Genomic DNA, 22,995 nt, shown 5'->3' with positions numbered 1-22,995 from the left:
ATAAAAATTATAAAATTCAATTTGTAAATATATTATCGTATCGTAAGAACTTGAGTAACATATATGTCGTATATGTTTATAAAAAAAATATAGAAGATAATTAAATTAGATGATAAAACTCTCTCTCAAGTGCGAAGCATGAAGAAAAAGATCAATTTAAGAGCACAATGATTAATTCCTGCAACAGCCTGTCTTGCTTCGCTGTTTAGGTTCTTTGCGAAGCCTTATGGAATCCTGTACGCCACCTTCGATTTTCGCTTTCAGCACTTTTTCCACCAAGTAGCGCATCGCTTCGTCTTAAAAATAAAAAGAAATCATCGTCGTACGATATATAAAATTGTCACGCGTATTTCGGTGATACTCACCAACGTTCGTATTCTCTTTTGCCGAGGTAAAGTACCAAGCGGTGATATTGTTCTCTTTGCAAAATGTAGCAATCTGTTCGGTTGTTACGGCAGCAAATTGGATGTCGCATTTGTTCGCCAAAAGAACAACGGGTATGTTTGATCCGTCCGGAAGCGTGATTTTTTCTCGAAGATCGCATAGCCATTTCTTCATCGATTTAAAAGTCGCCATTCGTGAAATATCAAAGACCAGTGCTGCGGCGACGCTAATAAAAAATGAACGATAGGACTGTTTTATAAATTAAATACAAATGTTTTTTACACGAGATCGAAAACCTACGCATATTTGTAGTAAATCCTGGTCATGAATCCGAATCTCTCGTGACCGGCGATATCCCTGAAAGTAATAATAAATGCTGGGCGTTTACTTATATAATAAGAGATTATAATAGAAACGATAAATACCATAACTGTAAACCTATTTTAAGATTTGAATCCCAGTCGAGCATTTTTATCACGAAATCAGCTCCTATCGTTATCTTATAATTGGAAGAAAACTTTCCTGGAAAAAGAAAACAGTATAGTTGTGCAGTAGAAGTTGATAAAGAGGCCTGCTTTGCAGGTGCGACGTGCAGTTGTACGATGACGTGTAGTTTTCTTTAGAATGGATAAGCCAGCTTGCGCGTATCATCAGATTATTCTAATCTCGTGTTCTAAATACCTCGAAACATAATGACATTCAAAGAAACTTTTGGATTACCTTCTGTATATCTTCGTACGAGAGCCGTCTTGCCTGAAATAAAATAAGTAATGTGAGAAAGTAACCGGAGAAAACGTGGAATTCGTAAACGCGAAAAATAAATATAACGTCAAATCTGACTGAATTACTTATCTCTACCAAGTTTCCGAATAACACCTTATCAAAATAAATTCGAATACGTAAGTAATAAAAAAGGAAAAAATCGTAACGGAAAAAATAATCACTCACCGACGCCATAATCACCGATAACAAGAAACTTAAAGAGAAGCTCTTTACGTTCATGATTTGAGAGTACTACGTCGGAATCTCTTCTAAGTTTCTTCCTATCCATATTTCTTCCTTCGTACGAAAAAATACAAACACAATGCCAGCCTCGAAATAGTATTACAGTTGGAATAATACGTTAAGAAAAATTCTTTGAATACGTAGTGTCTGAACTTAAATAGTAGAAGCGATAAACTGTGAAGAGTGAACTTTTCGACCTCCGAGGATCACATCAAATCCCTACTCTTGCAGTTTATATCGTTCTTCTCTCGTCGTTACTCATTGTAAACAGCTGATCTCGCCCAAAGTTCGAATTTACATATCGTATCACTGACTAATGAAACCTTTTGTAACAATAAAAACCTATTTATCTTGCTTCGAGTAAAATAATATAAATAAATGTACAATTAAAAAATGAAAATAATTGAATAATCGCAAGCTTGGTGCGAAATCCGTTTAGAAAAGCGGAATAACGAAATTCTGTATATCGTTACATTATGTGGGATACGATATATTTATGTAATAAAGATAACACAATTCAGGTAATCTTAATTTATTAAATTATATTGTTATTAAATGTTGATCAATCGAATAAAATATGAAGTTAACGAGCGTAGTATATTTATATTTAAACAACAAAGAATCTAAAAAGAAAGCCAATCTTTTGGATTGATAATAGTTAATGTATCTATTTCCTCTTCGGAAAATCCCCTTATTCGAAATTTCGGCAGCACGTTATTAAACAGATGAGAATAACCATGACCTCCATAATTAAGCTAGATTAAAAAAAACGACTTAACAGAAAGAGATATTATAAAATAAAAAATAAAATGAGGCTAACTCTACAAATGAAACGTACCAAACGATGTTTAGTGTGAATGTCATGGCTCAAAAGTACTCTCCTTATCTTCCCTTCCTCTCGTAGAAGTTGAACGTAATTAACGCGTTGTGCGTCGGATATCATGTCGACTGATGGATTTAATTGATAGAAAGAACATTCGGTACCAAATAAATCAAATTGACAATAACAATTTGTATCGTCCGAAAATTCCAACAAAGCTTCTTTATTGGTGAAAGTACCTAAAGGTTTGCCGTGGACGATAATATAAATTTGAAAAAAGAAACGGACAAGATTTGCATTGTAAAAAAAAAGTTGATCATACATACGATCAAGATGGGACATCACAGCCTTTTTCGAATCTCCGCCCGCTTCCTGGTAAATTCTCATTATTTCGATGGGTATACTTGAATCTCTTCCCGGATGGAAACTAACGGGACATCCTAACTCTGATTGAACTAATGCAGTAGCTTTTATCGAGCGTTTCTCAAAATCTATATTAATTTCATTGTATTTACCAATACTATATGTATTTGTAAATAATAAATGAATATGAATTTTAACATGCCTTCGATCGGCGAAGAAGTTCCAACTTCTCCAATAAATCCCGCTTTGGTATCGGGAAATATTTGGCAACCTTCAAGCATTTCTGCCATTATAATGTTGTGCAGATCTTCAACGGATAAATTCAAAGTAGCCTGATCCTGTGTTTTAGCGACATAGAATCCTTAAATGTGGAAACGTTAATAAGCCGATAGAAAAGCGTTATGTCGTATGTAAAATCAAGATGACTAAAAAGATACCTGTGCCAGCTATGATATTAACATCAGTTTTTTCCATAAGCGTTTTCATCAATCCTATACTGCGTTTCAAACCATGACTACTATTCTCTACAATAGTATTACCGCCAAATTGATGAAATAATTTTAAATCTTCTAACACAGCATAAGCACTTTCGGTATCATTGAATTTGATATTATTCATGTGACTATATCTGATAAGTAAATAAGACAATATTTGATAATTATATATAAGAGCATATACAACAATTATAAATATAATTATGTCGAACAATTTAACACTTTAACTCACGGATATTGTCTCACCCATCCCATATTATGAAGCTTCATTGGTTTATTTAGAAAAGGTTTTAACGTAGACGGTGGTGGCGTATAAAAATCGGCAAAATCCACGGCAACATGTTCGTGTGTTAAAACTCGTCCGAGTTCGGTAACGTTAACTTTTCCAAGTACTAAACGAATTTTATTGTAACGATATTGCAAAACATTTCAAGTTAACAAATCTACTCACCGGTTTGTACAGTGTCGGCCATACTGATCTTTGCATAAAATAGATCAGTGATGATATGCTATAGAAACGAAACGATATATGAAAAAATATTGAGTACGTATCAAGCAGTCGGTATTTTCCTCTTAAATGTAAACGTAAGAACAATCTCTTTCCTTTATTCCAACTGTTCTAATACTGGAATGCTTATCAATCTCTTACGTAAAGTTTACTTACTATTATTATTATTATTATTATTATTATTATTATTATTGTTGAATCTTTAACGATACGAAAGTAAATTAGTAGATAAGATGAACGATAAGCATTTAAATTTTGTACTTTAAAATAGACAACATAAACAAATATATTATCCTCTTCTTTATTTATATTTTTATGCAATATTTTCATTATAAAGTAATAATCGCTAAGAAATCCTAAGATTTCTCTTGCATTTGTATGGCAATTTCCTAATTGACGAAGGATTTATACAAAATAGAAGAAAACGAGAAATAAATAAATAAGAAAAGTGGACGAACTTCGTTTTTCGGTGGGATAAATAATAGGAAGAGAAAGATACACGTGATGATTGTATTATATATACACGTACGCTTATATGAATCGATAATTTATCTATTTTTCGTTACGTGCATTTCACCCATGTGTGTACAATATAAAATGCTACGTCCACGTGCACAACTATGTCACATGGTGTACACAGTACATAATAATTATCCTCCCAACGTAACGTTTCATATAATTTCAATATTATATACGTGTGTACAGATAGAATCGCTTTTCACGCGGTCAAACTACATATTCACGTCTTCAGCGCGAGAAACTCGGTGTTTTTTAAACAGGAATTTTAATAATACCAATGTATACGCAGTTTATGTAAGATTTTTTTGTCATTAATTCTTTAACGCCAAGAGAAAACTATCTCAAATATATTTACTCCTAGGTAAAAGTTAGCATTAAACAAGTTTCACGGTTCGCGTTGAAAAATAAAAATAAAAAAAAAAAGAAAAATCTATCATAGTACAATGACGGTAACTTTAGAAAAGCTGTTTCAAATTGGATCTCGTAAAGGCAACAAACACATACAATTATTTGCCGTTTTAAAACAAATTAATGCATTTATGCTTGACAAACATTTTTTTGTATATGGTTGTGTTATTTGTATGCGTGCATGCGTGTATGTGGATGTGAATGTGAATGTCGTATATTTCAAAGACAACATATCGATATATGTTTTACTTATGCGAAACATGATCTCGTCCCGTATGATTAAATGCCCCCCCACCCTTCACAATTGTGTGGATTGCAAATAAGTGTATAATTGAATCGCCATAAATATACACAACAATTCTATCGACTTTCTGATATAATCATACGCAATCCAAATTGTTTTCGACAATATAATTTGGGAAAAAGATCGATTGATCGACGCAGTTTTACCTCGCCACGAGATTGCACGCTCGTCCGACGGCTACTTTTTTATTAGCCGAATATGATTTCACGATTCTTAAATCACCGATAATCATTTTATATATATATATATAGATAATAATAATAATATAATTATAATAAAATAATAGAGGGTGGTATATGTATATATACCATAATAATAATAATAATAATAATAATAATAATAATAATAATAATAATAATAATAATAATTTACACAAGACTTTTCTTACTTCCTAACGCAATTAGTTAATTATATTACTTAACTATGTACGACATGCTTACGACTATATTCGCTTAGGTTTTATAACGCAGTACAGTCTCTACATAATGATTGATTCGCAAGGAAAATGATCTAACGTTCGAACAAATATAAAAAAGAACCGCGATATAGTAAAAAATATACAGACAAACGCGTAATATACAAGTCGATGAAAAAGATTAAGTCAATCATTAATTGTCTCATATAAATTCTTGCTTTTCTCATATTCCTCGTATCTGACATCATAAACGAAAGAACGTGACAGGAGTTCTAGTTCATTATTAAGGAAAAATAAAAGAAGAGAAAGAGGGAGAAGAGGGAGAAAAAATACATTATAGATTCTCATAACACGAGGTTGAGAAACGGATTAAAATACTACAAAGCTGGTAACAAAAATGGTAAAAGTCAGTTCTCGATTGTTTCAGATCCTATGTAAATCAAATTGATGTGATAATAGTTCAATAAGCATCGATTCAGAACAAGCTAAATCAATTGGAAAACTTTCGATTAAATCAATATGAAGGTAATATATAACAACGCGAAACCAAGTTTCGTTCTACAAATCCATTCCACATTACACGACATCTTCATAAACTATCATCACTGTCATCAGCAGGTGCTTCAGCAGGAGGTACATTTCCATCGACGATCGCCCCGTTTCCTTCTCTATTCGTATCACTTTCATGTTCCATAGAACTATTATTTTGAATTTGTTGTTCCTCTGCTATGAATAACGAAGAAAAAAATATAATTGATTATGTTTTGTTAATAACGAAATGAAAAGAAGCAAATGATTAAGATCGATAACTTGCCTGATTGTGTTCCTGGAGAATCTTCGTCGCCTTGACCAGGACTTAATATAGCTTCTTTTATTTGACTATTTACACCTTTTGGATCTAAATCTGTAGCCCAACTAAAGTACATTAGTGCAAGATGAGTATTTCCTAGTTTCTTGTGCACCTACGATGAAAACAATAATAAAGTAAAAGAGATATGGAATAAGATATAAATAATATGTTTTACCTTTCCTATCGAATAATAGACTAGAGATTCTTTGGGCACGATATTCTTTAATTCTTCGAATTCTCTCAATGCTTCCGCGTGCCGACCAATTGAAAAATTAATCGTTGCACGATGGAATTTGCAAAGAGTGTTATTGGGATCATTGGTAATAGCTGTATTTAATGTTCTTAAAGCCTGATCAGTTTTTTTGAGAGCATGTTGTACAACGCCTATATGGCACATAATTGCCGAATTCTGTGGATTTATTTGCAAAGCTCGTTTAAAATGTAATTCTGCCAAGCTATATTGTTCTTGTTTAGAAAATATTGTTCCCAACCCAAACCTTAAATACAAATTAATATTGAAAATATATTATTTTACGAAAGTATGAAATTATAAAATATAACATATATAGAATAATTTACCAGGCATTATAGTGTCTAGAATCAAGTCTAATTGCATTACGAAATGCTGTAATTGCCTTATCCAATTCCTCGGTCATAACATATTCATGACCAAGGAGTGTATATGCATACGGAAAATTAGGATCTACCTACAAAATATCGTAAAAAAGGTATTATATTTCGTAATAAATTGATTATTATGGAGTATGACTTCCCATGGCAATAATTCAATTGTATACCTGTATAGCTCTTTGAAAGAACTTGATTGCTGTTTCGTGTTCAGTTTGAGCAGAGAAAAGATTACCAGTAGCACACCATGCAGCTGGCGAATTACGATCTTCGGAAACAAGTTCTTGAGCCAAAGTAGATAGTTGTACTTCTGCATGCATATGCCAAAGCACTGTACTATATATTTCCATTAATTCAGTCCTCTGTGGTTCTAATTGTCTGACTTCGGCAAAATAACTGTGAATTTAAAACAAAATTAAACTTAGAACTTTTTGATATGATATTTCTATTGTGTAATAATAAATGATATAGTATCACTTACCCAGCTGATTTCTTGTAATCCATCATTTCAAAATGAGCACGTGCTAGCATAGATAGTACCCATCCAGTATTATAATGTTGTGTTGGAAGAACACTAAGGATTTCAATAGCCTGTGCACAATTATACTGGCTTAAATGTTGATATGCCATGCCAAGTTCTTTTAACAAAGACATTAAACCTTCTGTAAATAATTAAATACATATTCACATATATATATATATATAAATCCCTTTCACTCTTTCTTTATTCTCAAAATAAAATATTTTAAGTATTTTTAATTTACCAGCACACTGTTTTTGTAATGTCACAGCGCAATGAGCAATGCTACTTTGGTTATTCAATGCATTTACATTTGCCACAGCCTTTTCTGATGTAATCGTTTCATTCTTCTCTTTTTCATTCCGATTTCTCTCATTTAAATCATTAAAATTAGTTTTATTTAAATTAGTTTTGGAAAGTCTTGCTTTTGCTTTCCTAGATGGTGACTTAGGTGTTGCAAATTTATTTCTATTAGGTGACTTGTTATTTTCCTATGATGAAGATACATTAAATATTACTAATAATGAAATCACACATTATTAAAATAAGCAATGCATATAATTCGAACGATACATACTTTAACCGAATAGCTGTGACTAAATAATCTCGATGATCGTCTAACGTTTGTACCCTGAAGAGTAGGTGGTGTAGGTGTAGGAGTACTTGGTGTTACTGTGACTATATTAGCAGTATTACTTGCATTACCGGATTGAGAGAACACTGGTTTACCTTGTTGCAAAGGTGTTTCCTTCCTTGAAATAAATTGCTAAAAAATATATAAAGTTCATTTGAGTGTACAATTTGAAGAAAATCTACAATTACATATCATCTCTTACCCCTACATGAGCCCTGAAACTGCTAACGCACTTTGCCAAACTTTTTTGGTCATTTGCTTCTGTAAGAGTCGTATGAGAAGGTAAAACGGTAGGTTCTGGTGTGTTACTTTCCAATGGTAAGATACCAAAATTAGGTGTAAGAGGACTCATAGAATTATTGAACATACTCCGATATCGAGGATGCTTAGCACGAGGTGATATTGAAGAAGGATGAATATAGTGTGTAGGTATATTTTGTGGGTTTTCTTCGATGGACGAGTACAACCGTACGTTAGGTGCTACGTTGGTTATGATCGTTGTGGTTGTAGTTTGCACAGGAGTACTGTAATTCATTATTACCACAATAATACAAATAAAATAAAACGAAAAATAATGTCATATATTTACCTGTTAGTGCCATTAGATGTAGGAGCGGTATTTGAATTGTTAACAGGTACAATAAAATCAGGTTCCGGAATATAACTTAAAATTGGTGTTACACCATGACACATAGCAAAATTATCTAATTTATCCAGATTGAAGATTTTTGCTGGATCCACTTTTTCTCCTACATTGCATAATTCTTCGAAAGAATGCCACAAAAATGGATTCATTTTCAAAGCCAATTTGTGTGCTTCATTGCCTTTAGCGGTGCGCATCATTTTATAATAAATTTTTGCTATTATCTGAAGTGAAAAACATGCTTGTTCACCAAACTGAGCAGTAATCTCCTCTAAACTTTTTAACTGCTTATAATATCCACCAATTATTGCCGCTTCCGCTTCCGCAAACCTAAAAATATCGAATTAATATTAATACCTAAAGATTGGTAGAAACAAAATCTTACAATTGTATATCTTTTTACTTACTTTTCCAAATCGTAACAACACTTAGCCAAAAGAAACCTACATTGTGCGGAACTAGGTGCTTTTTTGGAGAGTAAAGCATGAGCCTGCCTAATCCTTCCTGAACGATAATAACAAGTTGCCAAAAGAAATAATGTTTCTTCTGTATCCACTGTGAAAAAGAACATTAATCATATATCACCTGGATAGAAAGTCAATTTTAGATATTAAAACATCATGTACACATGTATGTAATACCTTCCGCGCATAATCTTTCTGCCAAAAATATTGCATCTGGATAAGCATAATGATTTAAACAGTGCCATATGGCTGCCTGTAATACAATAACAATAAAAAAAAAATTAATGAGTGTTATCAAATTATACTTATTATTAGACAGTAGTAATATATAAACACAATCATAAACACTCCTCAATTAACGTGCGTAAAAAAAATATTTAATTGATCGCTCAACGGTTTGCCTTGGTATAATGTATTTTAACAAGAAAAAATTCTCAAGAGCGCGTAACGAATTGCAGTAACTATTTTTCGTCATTCATAACTTAAATGAACATAATTAGAGTAAAAATTTATGTTCACTAAGCAACACAATATAAGATGATAAATGTTAAAAGTGCTTAAGTTCGTTGTTAAGTTGATCATAAATAAAAAAGAAGGAAAGAAAGAAAGGAAGAAAAAAATAATGTTTAGAAATTACTTCATAATTCGCAGAAATCAGCATTTCTCTATCAATGTAAATTCGCAATAGAATGGCCTTAATTTCGAGACGTCAATATCAATAAGTGTGAATATATACCCCGTCTACAAATTATACGTCATCTATAGTTCTCCAGGGATATCTGCTGTGTTTACCTGCACTGGCTCCTGCACAATCATCGTTTACACTTCGAACTTGATCATAAAAACGTATAATTTCTTAACGGTTAGAATAAAATTTAATTAGGAAAATCCGAAGTCGAACAACCGATGCATATAAAAATTCTTCAGGAGTCCATCTTTTGTCGGATTCCTTTTGAAGTGAGCAACTGACTTCATGGGGAAGGTTGGCCAATCTAGTGAACAAATTTATTTCTAGCGCTTGTTACAAATATAATATACATAAATAACCCTATGATTTCTTGTCCAGTATGGTGGACAAATTCCTAAGTTGTTTCAAAAATTATTACACTTTCTATCTTCTCTTTAAGTATATCTAGACTTAATGCCAAGGAAGAAAGAAAATTTGTTGTCACGTATAATCGAACATTCTGTTACGAAGAGCAGTCAAAGTGGTTGTCTCGTAACATCAGTCAATTACAAATGAAATTGTAATTCGATATTAACATAGATCGTTTTAATTTTTTAGTTCGTGCAAAGTTCGTGAAATTTTTAACTCGATTGAGGAGAGTGTGTAAAAATCTAGACAATATTGTTTTAAATCAATCGGCAATTAAACTCGTAACAATACGATACAAAAAATTATCTCTACGTAGAAGGCAAATTGTAAATTATTGATTTACGGTTTGGCTTGCACACGTGTGATTTGTTTTAAGATTAAACTTAAACAGAATTCATTTGGAATAAAGAAGAATGTTTTTTATAAACGAAAGAAAGAATCACAATTATGTGTCTTTTTCTTCGTTAGCGCCTTATTGATCATATTCCATTATATACAAGAAGATAATATCGTAAAATTAATCTTATGCATAACGTAATCGTATCGAAAATCAAATATGAACGGATTTAGCACAGGCGAAGAAGATTCTAGGGGTGCAACGGATCAAATTTGTTGTCTCGTTGATGAAGGTGAACGATGTTCTCGTCCAGCTGGCAATGCTTCTTACAGCAAAAGAATACAAAAGACTGTAACCCAACGACGCCTCAAACTTAATTTGGATCAAATGGTACTTTTTGCTCAGAAATCACAAGGTTTGTCCGAGTCGCATGCACTTTCTGAATTTAATTACAGAGAGGAATGTCACATGCTCGGCATAAAGATCTTTAAAAAGTAACAAAATACTTTAAATATCATTTAAATTATATTACAGATATATTTCACATTTATGTAGAATTTCTTATTACACTTTTTATTACTAGAATTGATCTTCATGCTTTACATATCTCTCTGGCAGAATCGTCCGATTTTAAGGAACAATAATATCTAATCAGCTTGATGTATTAAGTTTGAATTATTTTCTTAATCACATTTTTTTGCACCCTCAAACAAAGAAAATAAATAAATGCGTTGCACTTTTTGTCCATGTGCTTTTAATCAAAACACTATGAAAAAGAAAATACATGAGATGCGAACAAACCTTTATTTACCGCTAGAATTTTTAAATTATCTATACTAAAGTCATGTGATAAACTCAGTTCTAATTTATATATAGGATAATTCAAATAAAACGTTACAAAATGTTTTATCAACAGTTTGTAACACTTCATTTAAATCACTCTGTATATTACATATACGATTTACAATATTACAATTGAACAAAGCATTTTTTTATTATTATGGTATGTATTATATAAATACCAATTGTGATAAAAGTAGTAGTAAAAATAATTTTAAAAAAAGTTCTGTATATATATATATATATATATATATAGTGTGTGTGTGTGTGTGTGTGGGTGTTACCTGTATAATAGTGTGTTATATTTTTTATGTAGGCACGTCACATATATATTTGTGATTATCACAAACAAGTTATACAATGTGCGAGATCTAAACAACAGCAACAACGTAGAAGAAAAGACTCGGAAGAAGATTCAGGCGAAACTGATAATGATCTTCCAGAAGTGGATTTATTCCAATTACAAGTTAGTACTTTAAGGCGCTATAAACGGCACTACAAAATTTCTACTCGACCAGGCCTAAACAAAGCTCAATTAGCTGATGTAAGTATTTACAAAATCATAAATTGTATCATGAATCATATCATGTATTATCAATTAATTTATTCTTTTTCCATTATAGACAATTATGAAACATTTTAAGACTATCCCTGTAAATGAAAAAGATGCCTTAAGTATTTTCATCTTCACAGTTAAAACTAATGCTAATAAATTGGATCAAAAGAACGGTTTAAGCAACGATACAACGTAGCTGAGGAGAAATATTCACGATCAATCATTATTGTAATATTAGTAAAGAAGAAAAGCGTACATGTGTGAGTTTTCACTTGTTAATAAGTATTTTATAAGAGTTGTGTATACTATGTATAAAATTGTCTTTGGAAAAAGTATTTGTTTTCTCTTTTATTTTTCTTACACGACCTGCATATTTGATTTCTTTTTAAAAATAAATTCTCCTATCTTTGTACACATTTAATCTTTTATGAGAAGTAATTAATAGTTATGCATATGTACAATATATATATATTATTTATTTTTTAATTATTAGCAAAGTTAATATGCAACGTAAGAAACTCAAAATTTATAAAATTTAATGTAAATACGCCTTTCTGATTTTCTATGCTTCTTGTAACTCACTTTTATATTTTGAATAATATACAATTCATCATTCCTTACTATCGTCCATATGTTTAATAATAACATTATTACTTTTAATGATATTAAATCTTAGAATGTTAAATTATTGTAAGATACCTGAATTTTTTGTACAGAACTTATATTTTTACTATGTATATTACACTAGATCTATACTATCAATTATTTCTACAACTTCCTCTTCGCTATCATCATCTGATTCTAAAATATATATAACAATAAATATTATTTCTATTTTATAAAATGAACACTTTAATTGAACTAAAAAAAGGACATTCTAACTTACCTGCTTTATAAGTTTCAATATTTGAAGGTTTTTCTACAGATATAATTTCAACATCACTCGCTTCTTCTTCCGAAGATACACACCACGAATTATGACCACCATCTCCTATTACCTTTGTCTGAACATTATTATTAAAATATTATTATAAATCTTTTACTACGCGTTGTTGATTGTTTATTAAATAAAAATACCTCATCTGGGATCAACTCTGCAAACCCTTCACCTACTTTCACAATATGACTGCATTCTTCATTGTCATTATTTTCATGAACCTCTGAAATTATTTTATATCATTTTATTAATGTATATATTAGTTTATTTATAAGTTTTCCTACCATTTTTAGATTCCTCGGAATTCTTCCAGTTATTCAATTTAATACTAATATTATCGTTATACATACTAGTTATTTTGCTCGAAACTATAAATTCTTTGATATGACAACTGTAAGTACTGTCTTTACTAAATCTACAAAAAATAAAATATTTTTGTAATTACTATATTATTTTAATCAATAGATAAATTATACCTTAAACTGATATCTTTGGCAACTACATCTTTTATTTGCTGTATTAATTGAGTTGCATGTTTTGCTGCGTAGCTCGAAGCTATGGATATAACATCTTCAACAGTTAATGTTTTAGTTAGATAATCAAAATGCAAACTGCAAAGTTCTGTATACGAATTTACACCAAGAGTTAATTGTGCTACGCCGACTCTTTCTTCCATATAAGTGGGATCCATGACAGTAACTCCACTATAAAAACAAAATAAAAATTTATATACATTAAATAACAGTATCAAAAATTATACTAATAAATATTAAAATATTTAAACAGTTGTTTGTGTGTGAAAATATATAATAAATAACAATGCTAACCTTTCAAATGTTATAAACGAGACGCAAACAGGTAAGAAAAACAACGTCAGCGGTAAAGGATCCTTTTCATTAAACGGATGAATAATAATGTTGGTTCCAGTTGATGTTACATCTGGTCTATGAAAATGCATAAGTGCTGCAAGGGCAGCAATAGATGCGCAATCAATCAAATTTCCATCATGATTTAAAATGTTAATATCAAGTCTTAAATTCCATACCTGTGTGTAAAAAAATTTGAATTAATTCCTTATATTAATAGTATCGTTCAGTCATTTTTTCCCGCTATCAAATCTTTTTTTTTTAAATCTTCATTTTTATACAGATTTTGCAATCTGCTAAAGAGATTTATCTTAAGGTTTTAAAATCGCTATCTTAAGAAATAAAATTTATATAAGAAAATGGAAAAAAGAAACAATAATAACTTTTTTGTCAGCCACTATGCATAAAGATTCCAAATCTATGCATCTAGAATCTTTTATACATTTTTCTAATTGTCTATTTATTAGAATAGCAGCTTCGGATTGACGATTATTTTCTAAATGCTGTGCTGCTATTGGATTCAACTCAACATTAATATAAATCATTCCTTCATTCGGTCGAGATGCTTTAGGTTGTTGGATATCGCATGATACTTGTGCAACCACTCTGTTAAATTAAAATATAAATATTATATATTTATGACTATTGTAAAACTAATTAATACCATAATATTAGATTAAATCATACCTTGTTTTTCCAAGGGATACAACACAAGAACCCCAATTAGAACCAAAATAAATGTCAACAGGTCGTGCTTCGAAAAGATTTCTTCCATCTAATCGCTGAAATAATTTAAACAAATATAAATCTAAAGAATGTAATAAACGATTCTAATACATCTGTGTAATACTTTTTCTATTTATACAATTATGAAATTATACATTTTATTAAAACTAATATTTGGTTATAAAAGATACTAAATATTGTAATATCATTAAAAAATATACCGTTTTTTCCTGTATGGCTGTATTTATAAAATTTCGCTCACAATTTGACAAAATAGATTTCTTCATGTTTATTTATTGTACGATTCGAATATATTACAAGAAATCTAATAAATTTTAACACGTAAACAAAATACATGTGCGTATCGCTTACGATATTATGAGAGCATAGCATAGGTAATATATTTTACGCGGGAAAATTCAAAATTCTGGCCTTCAAATCTTTTTTCTTGGCTACGTTCAGGTTTATCGTAGAGAGAGAAAATAGCAATCAAGAGTGTTGTCTGTGACAGTTGCTATTTCAATAAAATACAATTAAAAACAGTTTTTATGGACTTACAATATTAAATAAAATGAATCGAAATTTACGTACTTATATTTTTAATCGAAATATTTATAAATTTTTCGAAACAAGTAAAAGATCAGCAGGTCATAGCAAATGGCAAAATATAAAACATATAAAAGCAGAAACCGATCAAGCAAGATCTATATTATTTATGCAATTAAGAAGAAAGATAAGAGATGCTGTTTTTGGTATTTATTATATATTTTTATTATTTTGTTTTTACTTATTTATTAAAATAATATACGATAACCTTAAAAAACGTAGAGATTATTCAATGTTTCAAGTAAATTATATTTAACAAGTATTTCTGTATCTTATAGTCATGGCTACATATTGAAAGATTAAATATATATTGTATTTTTTATTAATTGAGAGAGAGAGAGAGAGAGAGAGAGAGAAATAGAGAAAAGTTAAATGTTATTAATTTAATAATTTAATTTGTAGAGGGTGGTGGCAGTATAAAACCAACGATAAATCTAAAATTAGCACGTGTCATAGAACAATGTAAGAAATCAAACATGCCTATGTCAACGATAAATAATATCCTAGATAAAATAGATTGTTCTAAAGAGAAGACTCAGACTACTCTGCTCCAAATTCAAGGACCAAAAAATTGTATCATGGTTTTAAAAATTGTGACAGATAATATAACAGAGACAAAAATGCATCTTAATTCCGTACTAAAAAAAATCAAGTAAGATAGCTGAACGAAGATTAAAATATGCATCTCTTTTAATTATTAAAATTAATATATATATATAAATATATATTATTTAAATAGCGCTAAGATTTTACAAGCTGCAATAAACGGATTTTTCGACCATAATGGCATTATAATAACCGAGGCAAAATCTACATTGGAAACAGCAATGGAAAATGCAATAAATGTTGGAGCTGTAGACATTGAAGAGATAGAGGAAGATGAGAATAAATATTATAAGGTTGTGTAATTTATCTTATACTTTTGAAACTGTTATTGTTTACTTTAATATGACTATTTCTTTTTAAAATATTTTTTTTTCTGTTACAGTTCAAATGTGATCCACAACTTTTGATAAAAATAACAAACCAATTGAAAAATCTTGATTATAGTGTCATTGATACGAAGGAAGAATTACTTCCATTAATTTGTATAAAGTTAAGCGACGAAGATCTACAAGTAGTTCAATCAGCTCAACAGAGACTATTAAGAATAGATGAAATAGAAGAAATATATGATAATGTAGACCGTAATAATAACTTATGAAGTTAAATATTAATTATCAGGGGTATCAATCTGCAGTGTAAATGGAGAATTACGTGTATATAACAGCAATTAATAAAAACGAATATACAGTTATAAATTAAATAAAATAAATATTTTCAACACATTAAACTTTATATGACTTAAATACAAAATTTTTACATTATTTATTTATGAATAACATCGATTAATTTCATATACGATCCTTTACGTTATATCAACTTCTATATGAAATTATTCATATACATAATATTTCATAGATAAATAAATAATATTATAAATGCATCAATAAATTATAAATTTAATTATACAACACACTCACACATTACGAATATTTCAAAATATTGGAAAATAATATACAATTTGGCACAAGAATTGTTTCAAATATATTTTAGAATAAATCTTGGTTTCTGTGATAATAAATTGATACACATATGTATATATTATTTAAAAAATGCAATATCTCTTTAGAATCACTTCTGTTTTAACGTTTATATTATTAACGATAAAAGTTGTATCATTACTCTAAAAATACAAATAATCTGTTTAATTTAATGCATCTTCAAAAATACTTTAAAACTGCTGTATGAGACACTCTTTGGATTATTTAATAATATTTTCATTAACATTATTATCGTAATAAATTTTAAAGAACTATTGAGAATGTTAATATCATCTTATATGTATGAAATACATAATCAATAATTAAAGGAAATATATTATAAACATATAATATACAAAATATATGTTTCTTTTCTTTCCATAAAGAATTACATTGTTTTAAATTGTAGAGACTTTTTCTATGTAATACGAACTAATAGAGCTAAGCCAACGTAACAATGATGTATACTCGGAGTTTCAAAAAAATAATGTTTAAAGTATTATTTAATAGATAAATAATTACAATATAATATTATGCAATAGTCTTTAAAAGTTAAATAGAAAAATAAATWATAWWWATATMWATWTRKATRTWWRWAYWWATWTATAWAYTWTTGGAARTGCTTTCTGAACATAATAGATAATAAAATAGTTAGAAAAACAAGTTAACGCATATATAGATAGTTCTTCCATTCTCATAGAAAAAATATTAACTCCTTATACTCTATACACTAATATAAGTATTATATAGTGCACTTATTCTTAGTAAGATTATTGAGTGAAAAGAATTAACATATCCCCTTTTAATCATGAAAATATACTGATCGTATAGTATTAATAATGATCATGGATATAATGAAGCTATCAAGCAATGAAATTTGTTAAAGTCATTTTAGAATCTGGCATAATATCTAACAAATAGTGAGGTGTATCAGTCATTGATGCAAGATCAGCTTCCAATAAGGCCAACTGTAGTTCTCTGCGTGCTTTTTGTACAACATATACCATAAGAGATACTCCTACTAATATCTATAACGAAAAGCTAAATTATTATTCTTATTATATTTATTAATTCTCTTATATCTTCGTGAAGAGAAAGAGAGATTGTATAATCTATTAATTTAGTTGCCAAATTAATTCTGAAAAGTAAATTACCTGGAAACAGAAAACAATATAGCCGGTCGCTGCAGTTGACCTATCTTCTAGTACATCTTGCATTGATCTTAAACTGCTACCTAAATAAACATTAATGAGTTGGGCTGGTAATAAACCCAATGCACTTGCTACATGATAGCGAATTCCAGTTATGTTGCTAACCTGTATCATATAATAAACATATTTAAATATTACATATATGTACGACATAGGAAAAATATATACGTTACTATAATACATACAGCAAAGATTGTATTTTGTAGGCCAAAAGGTATCGGCGTTAATCTTGCAAAGAGAACAACTTTAAAAGCTTGTGGTCCTGAAATGACTCTAAGTATAGCTCTTGCAGTATCACTTTGTAATAGTGCTCCAATTGGCAGTTTAGAAGAGAAAGCACCCAAAGTAACATGTGCTATAGCAATACCCAAATTTGCGGAAAGAACAACCATCATTATGCCTCGCACAATACCAAAAAGATAACCACTGGCAACAATAAGGAAGAGATATCCAATTACGATAGGAAAAGAAACCACAGTGAACAGTGCAACAAATATGACCGTGATAATCCAAATATTCTGGTTTTCTATCCAGAAGAGTAACACCTTGATGTAATCTCTACATATGAAAACTATAGCTCCTAGAAGAGCTAAAGTTGCAATGGTAATTGTAACGTAGCATACAGAATTTGAACTGATACAGTTACAATGTATAGACGTCGGATGTTTAGATGAATGCACACAGGTTTCAACATGTTCTATATCTATTATATCCATGCTCAATGTATTTACCATATATATCCATAATTAAAATCTTCCTTCCTTATCACAACCTAAGATCAAATTATATTTGTTTATAAATATAATATATATTTTCATTTTTTAACAATCGTATAGAATTTTTAATGTATTTTATATATATATATATACACATATATAAATTATTTTGCAAATAAATATACATATAAATGAATTTGATAAAATGACAGGAAAACGTTTAATCAGTAAAAAGTTAGAACTTAAAATATGGAACATATTACACCTATATCTCTGTTGTTGCTTGAAAAAATATGATATATTTATAGTTTGCTATCAAAATGTATATATATGTATAAAATAACATAAAATCAATATTCATAAATATTAATGTAAAATATTAAAAACGCAATATGCAACAATGTTAATACAATACAAATGATACTTTTCTACTTACTTTCTAACAAAGAGGATATGCTAAACTTCATCATATTTTTGTTGTTGGTCTCATATATCCTTATTCATAATAAATGCTCACGTAATATTAATGTAAATTAATAAAAATATCGAAGACAATGACAGCTTAGAAAGTATAGTTCTAAGCTAATCTAACCTAATATATCCTAACATGACGTTACATGATAATCATAATATGATCAAGGAAAAAGGACAAAAGTAAGCGGAACGACTACGCCTCGAGTTTTAACTTTCCTACGCAAATCTGCCATCTATGTGAAGAAAACATTCTAAATAATAACAATATATATACGTGAGAAATACAAATACGTATCGTCATTAAAAATAAGTACTATTAATAAAGATTTCTTTTCTTTTGTATCTCTTCGTTGATTATTCAAATCTAGAATCTATTTAAGACAATTTAAGCGAATAACCAATACTGAAACGAGATGATTTCTCTTTTAACTAATTGCAATAAAACATTGAAAATAGGGAGAAATATTTGTTGGTATTATTTTCAAGAACATGATTCGATTATAGGTTATAAATTACAATAATTTTTATTGATCTCACGATAAAAAATAGATATCGATAATGATTACGATAGAATATTCGATAAATTACAATTGTTATGTTTGATAAGTTAAATTTTCGATATATATCGATATTGTCTATGGCCGCGAAATAAGATAGCCACAGAGGGTGGATATTCGACAAATGTCATCGGTAGTAATTAAACATTCCAAGTGAATAGGATTAAATTTACCTATTAAATTATTCAAATAAAATATTTTGAAGTAATTACATACTCTACAATCATGGCAAGTATTGGGGTGAATAGATATTAGATCTTTTAAATTATTTTTTGTTATGTCCATAACCTTATTCGACATATTTCTCGTTCATATTTAAATATAATAACTAAACATCGAAAAAGCAATTCTATACATTATATCTGTGATTAGTTTTAACATATATTTATATATGACATTTGTACAAATGTTACTTTTGATTCTTCAACTAACTGATATTTAAAAATTCGATTTTTTCTACTATTATCTTTTTTATTGTAATAATCATTAAAAAATTGAAAGAAAAGAAGATAACTTTAATTGCATAAGGGTCATCAAAGTGGCTTAATTATATTGTAAATTATCAATGTTATTTATAGGTAAGTCACAAACAGCAATAAATTATATTAAAAATATTCAATGATTTATTCTAGATTCGTTTTATTTTAATTCAAAATAGAGCTGGTAAAACTAGACTTGCTAAATGGTATATGAATTTCGATGACGATGAGAAACAAAAATTGATTGAAGAAGTTCATGCAGTAGTTACTGTTAGAGATGCCAAACATACTAATTTTGTAGAAGTAAGTTAACAAATGATACATTTGTAACGTGTTTTACTATAATAATAAATTAATTTTGTTTTCAATTGGTCTTTAAATGAATCAAATATATGTTTTAGTTCCGCAATTTTAAGATTGTTTATAGACGATATGCAGGTTTATATTTTTGCATTTGCGTGGACGTAAATGATAATAATCTTTGTTACTTGGAAGCAATTCACAATTTTGTAGAGGTCTTAAATGAATATTTTCACAATGTATGCGAATTGGATTTGGTGTTTAACTTTTACAAGGTAACAATTGCTGCATATCTAATTTTTTATAATTAAAGAAAAAGATTTTATCGCTATCGCTAATTCTGTAATTTTTCTGATAATTTTTCTGATAATTTTTGATAATAGTAAATTCGTAGAATATTTTTTCTTTCTCTTTCTTAAGTTTTATCAATGATGTATTATATTTTCAGGTGTATACGGTGGTAGATGAGATGTTTCTAGCTGGTGAAATTAGAGAGACCAGTCAAACTAAAGTGTTAAAACAGTTATTGATGTTGAATTCCTTAGAATAAATCTATTTATAATGTATCGTCTACTGATACTTTGAAGATTGTTTATTTATCATGAAAATTGATAATTGTTTAATTTACAATGCGTTTAAATTATTGAAAATAATTCAAGAATACTATACTATAGCTACGTTATTCATAATCTTATAAATAAATATCGTATTACGAAAGCACAATAACAATTATAAACGTAAGTTTACCATTCGAGTATAATATATGTTCCTATTTTTTGTCTTATTTATGAAACAATACATATAATTAAAAAATATCTATTTCACATTAATTTCTTTTAAAAATAATAATTCAAATTAAATTAATTTAGACGAGAAGATAAATTGATGGTTTATAATTGAGATTATATCACAAGTTAAATAAGAGATGAACACGTTTATTGTTTAGTTACAAATGAGATTGTATTTCCTTTTCTTTTCTTTTTTTTTTTTATTTAATTCTACAGAACACTCATATCTCAGTGTCGTTACATTTTTTTCAAGCAGAAATGTTATGTAATATTACCGTGTTATGTATACACACTTTCTTTGTGCATATACAAAGAATAATCATCTATAATCGTATGTTAGTCAATGTTGTTAATGTGTGTGTGTACCTGATGTAAAAAATATTGTTTTAAAACATATGATATAAGATGCGAAATGTTTAATTTCTCGTATTCTATTAAATAAGAAAGAGAGAGAAAGAGAGAAAGAAAGAGAGAGAGAGAGAGAGAGAGAGAGAGACATCGGTTCTGTGCACTTTGGCAAATTTTATTGTCATATCTCAACCATATTAAAATATTCAGCAACCATTAGATTTCCTTCTACACATGACCAAAAAAAAAATATATTTATCATAATATAGGTTTTTTCTTTCGTGGCATTTGATACAACAAAAATTGATTGTAGGATCCAGTTAAAATGATAAATGAATTTGTTTCTAGAGAATTTCTTTTGTAGAAAAAAAAATAAAAGTCTGAACGATACAGAAAAAAACTGACCGATACATAACAGTAAATGATCGAGCAACTTTGTTCTTTTTCCAGATACTCCAATATCCCCAAAATTAGCATGTATTTATATAGTAATAATATAATGCAACAGAGAAGCTAGCGCAATATATTATTTGTCATTTTTGTCTTGACAATTTATTATTATATCTCAAGTTAATTTGCTTATTTAAATAGTAATTATTTAATATATTTTTTCTATAAAACTAAACTAGATTATGATAAACTTAACGTATATGAACAGGGAGGGGGAGAGAGAGAGAGAGAGAGAGAGAGAGAGAGAGAGAGAGAGAGGGAGAGAGAGAGAGAGAGAGAGAGAGAGAGAGATATCAAATTTGGGCGAAATAATACAATAGCGCCGTTTTGCCATTTATAAAGGACTAAAATTAAATGCCTCTTGCCATGTGCGAGCAATGATAATTTCGTTAAATGGCAATAAAATTATCCTAAAAGAAATATATATATATATATATATGTATATATATATATATCTCCATTATTAGCGGTTACTTTCATTGCGTACACGGATTATTAATTAACTGTTTTTTCATCATTCTTTACGTTCTCTCATTTTTAATTAGTATTTTTCAATTTTTAATGCATTCGTCAATCTACATTTCGCTGTGTGCGTGCGCAATTTGTAAAATACATGCACACACACACAGCATGCACGCACATAGAAACATGTACAGTATGGTAATATTCATACATGAAGAAGAAAAGGTTTAAACGGCGCAGTGACAATAAAAAAAAAAAATGCTATTTCGTAGATACAACACGTTGAGAGAACATTTCTCCATTTCATTTTCGATTTAAAAATTTCACCACACTCCGCTTGATACCAGTCAAGGTTGTTTACATGAAAATGTACAAATAACGTTCAATTGATCTTTTTTCTATGAACAATTATTATTATTATGTATATAGGAACTAATAAATTTCTGTCAAAAATAGTACGAAAATGATAGCAGCATGCAAGTGGAGTGTGTTTCATTATTACTGTACATTGTTTACAAGCATGCCCCTCTTCATGATTTCTTGACGACGAATTATTTAATGTGTGCTTTTCTTTCATATATTCATAGGATAATCACGTGATATCGGTTTACATGACAGTCGGCTAGATGATTAAAAAAAAACCAATAATGTAAAATTATGTTTTTAAAAGACGGACCAGACGCGCCAAATGTACAAGTATACACA

At 29.1% G+C, this 22,995-nt stretch overlaps 8 protein-coding genes across 13 annotated transcripts; 3 read left to right on the top strand and 5 right to left on the bottom strand.

Moving 5' to 3' along the window:
- Positions 1–10: 10 nt before the first annotated feature.
- LOC106788857 (ras-related protein Rab-32-like) lies at positions 11–1,902 on the bottom strand. The gene is made up of 6 exons (XM_014752526.1): positions 1,333–1,902; positions 1,105–1,137; positions 810–906; positions 685–741; positions 366–610; positions 11–296 (listed from the first exon to the last, which is right to left on the bottom strand). The coding sequence occupies exons 1-6, from the start codon at positions 1,433–1,435 to the stop codon at positions 172–174; spliced, it is 660 nt and encodes a 219-aa protein (XP_014608012.1). The 5' UTR covers positions 1,436–1,902; the 3' UTR covers positions 11–171.
- Positions 1,903–1,905: 3 nt separating this feature from the next.
- Positions 1,906–3,740, bottom strand: LOC106788856 (phosphotriesterase-related protein). The gene is made up of 7 exons (XM_014752525.1): positions 3,518–3,740; positions 3,299–3,458; positions 3,010–3,200; positions 2,775–2,933; positions 2,536–2,700; positions 2,228–2,448; positions 1,906–2,144 (listed from the first exon to the last, which is right to left on the bottom strand). Exons 1-7 carry the CDS (start codon positions 3,537–3,539, stop codon positions 2,013–2,015), a joined length of 1,050 nt encoding a protein of 349 aa, XP_014608011.1. The 5' UTR covers positions 3,540–3,740; the 3' UTR covers positions 1,906–2,012.
- A 1,366-nt stretch (positions 3,741–5,106) lies between these two features.
- On the bottom strand, positions 5,107–9,932 carry LOC106788852 (cell division cycle protein 27 homolog). Of its 4 annotated transcripts, XM_014752513.1 has the most exons (14): positions 9,751–9,932; positions 9,136–9,211; positions 8,902–9,049; positions 8,441–8,824; positions 8,221–8,375; positions 8,054–8,112; positions 7,795–7,983; positions 7,462–7,708; positions 7,179–7,359; positions 6,868–7,093; positions 6,650–6,777; positions 6,246–6,567; positions 6,035–6,182; positions 5,107–5,946 (listed from the first exon to the last, which is right to left on the bottom strand). In XM_014752513.1, exons 1-14 carry the CDS (start codon positions 9,772–9,774, stop codon positions 5,810–5,812), a joined length of 2,424 nt encoding a protein of 807 aa, XP_014607999.1. In that variant the 5' UTR covers positions 9,775–9,932; the 3' UTR covers positions 5,107–5,809. The 4 variants fall into 4 exon arrangements, with proteins under 4 accessions (XP_014607999.1, XP_014608001.1, XP_014607997.1 ...); XM_014752515.1 differs by having other exon boundaries at positions 5,108–5,946; positions 8,054–8,375; positions 9,695–9,931; XM_014752511.1 differs by having other exon boundaries at positions 5,108–5,946; positions 8,054–8,375; positions 9,751–9,931.
- Positions 9,933–10,110: 178 nt separating this feature from the next.
- Positions 10,111–12,122, top strand: LOC106788868 (histone deacetylase complex subunit SAP30 homolog). The gene is made up of 3 exons (XM_014752545.1): positions 10,111–10,781; positions 11,548–11,775; positions 11,855–12,122. The coding sequence occupies exons 1-3, from the start codon at positions 10,611–10,613 to the stop codon at positions 11,981–11,983; spliced, it is 528 nt and encodes a 175-aa protein (XP_014608031.1). The 5' UTR covers positions 10,111–10,610; the 3' UTR covers positions 11,984–12,122.
- Positions 12,123–12,345: 223 nt separating this feature from the next.
- On the bottom strand, positions 12,346–14,693 carry LOC106788867 (exosome complex component RRP45). Of its 2 annotated transcripts, none has more exons than XM_014752543.1 (9): positions 14,538–14,693; positions 14,278–14,372; positions 13,974–14,196; positions 13,552–13,769; positions 13,201–13,428; positions 13,009–13,139; positions 12,865–12,947; positions 12,674–12,791; positions 12,346–12,588 (listed from the first exon to the last, which is right to left on the bottom strand). In XM_014752543.1, the coding sequence occupies exons 1-9, from the start codon at positions 14,601–14,603 to the stop codon at positions 12,527–12,529; spliced, it is 1,224 nt and encodes a 407-aa protein (XP_014608029.1). In that variant the 5' UTR covers positions 14,604–14,693; the 3' UTR covers positions 12,346–12,526. The 2 variants fall into 2 exon arrangements, with proteins under 2 accessions (XP_014608029.1, XP_014608030.1); XM_014752544.1 differs by having other exon boundaries at positions 14,121–14,196.
- A 77-nt stretch (positions 14,694–14,770) lies between these two features.
- LOC106788812 (translational activator of cytochrome c oxidase 1) lies at positions 14,771–16,566 on the top strand. Its single transcript, XM_014752406.1, has 4 exons — positions 14,771–15,068; positions 15,325–15,574; positions 15,662–15,821; positions 15,911–16,566. Exons 1-4 carry the CDS (start codon positions 14,888–14,890, stop codon positions 16,124–16,126), a joined length of 807 nt encoding a protein of 268 aa, XP_014607892.1. The 5' UTR covers positions 14,771–14,887; the 3' UTR covers positions 16,127–16,566.
- A 554-nt stretch (positions 16,567–17,120) lies between these two features.
- On the bottom strand, positions 17,121–19,027 carry LOC106788850 (transmembrane protein 64). Its single transcript, XM_014752508.1, has 4 exons — positions 18,869–19,027; positions 17,902–18,488; positions 17,660–17,821; positions 17,121–17,533 (listed from the first exon to the last, which is right to left on the bottom strand). The coding sequence occupies exons 2-4, from the start codon at positions 18,448–18,450 to the stop codon at positions 17,369–17,371; spliced, it is 876 nt and encodes a 291-aa protein (XP_014607994.1). The 5' UTR covers positions 18,451–18,488; positions 18,869–19,027; the 3' UTR covers positions 17,121–17,368.
- Positions 19,028–19,237: 210 nt separating this feature from the next.
- LOC106788851 (AP-2 complex subunit sigma) lies at positions 19,238–21,057 on the top strand. 2 transcript variants are annotated; one of them, XM_014752510.1, is made up of 4 exons: positions 19,238–19,691; positions 20,096–20,245; positions 20,344–20,517; positions 20,691–21,057. In XM_014752510.1, exons 1-4 carry the CDS (start codon positions 19,689–19,691, stop codon positions 20,790–20,792), a joined length of 429 nt encoding a protein of 142 aa, XP_014607996.1. In that variant the 5' UTR covers positions 19,238–19,688; the 3' UTR covers positions 20,793–21,057. The 2 variants fall into 2 exon arrangements, with proteins under 2 accessions (XP_014607996.1, XP_014607995.1); XM_014752509.1 differs by having other exon boundaries at positions 19,344–19,703.
- Positions 21,058–22,995: the final 1,938 nt, after the last annotated feature.

Source organism: Polistes canadensis, unplaced genomic scaffold (assembly GCF_001313835.1).
Source record: "Polistes canadensis isolate GaletaPanama2010 unplaced genomic scaffold, ASM131383v1 scaffold_155, whole genome shotgun sequence".
Taxonomy (NCBI): domain Eukaryota; kingdom Metazoa; phylum Arthropoda; class Insecta; order Hymenoptera; family Vespidae; genus Polistes; species Polistes canadensis.
The sequence above is the reverse complement of the archived record's forward strand: the minus strand, read 5'-3'. Positions and strand labels throughout refer to the sequence as shown.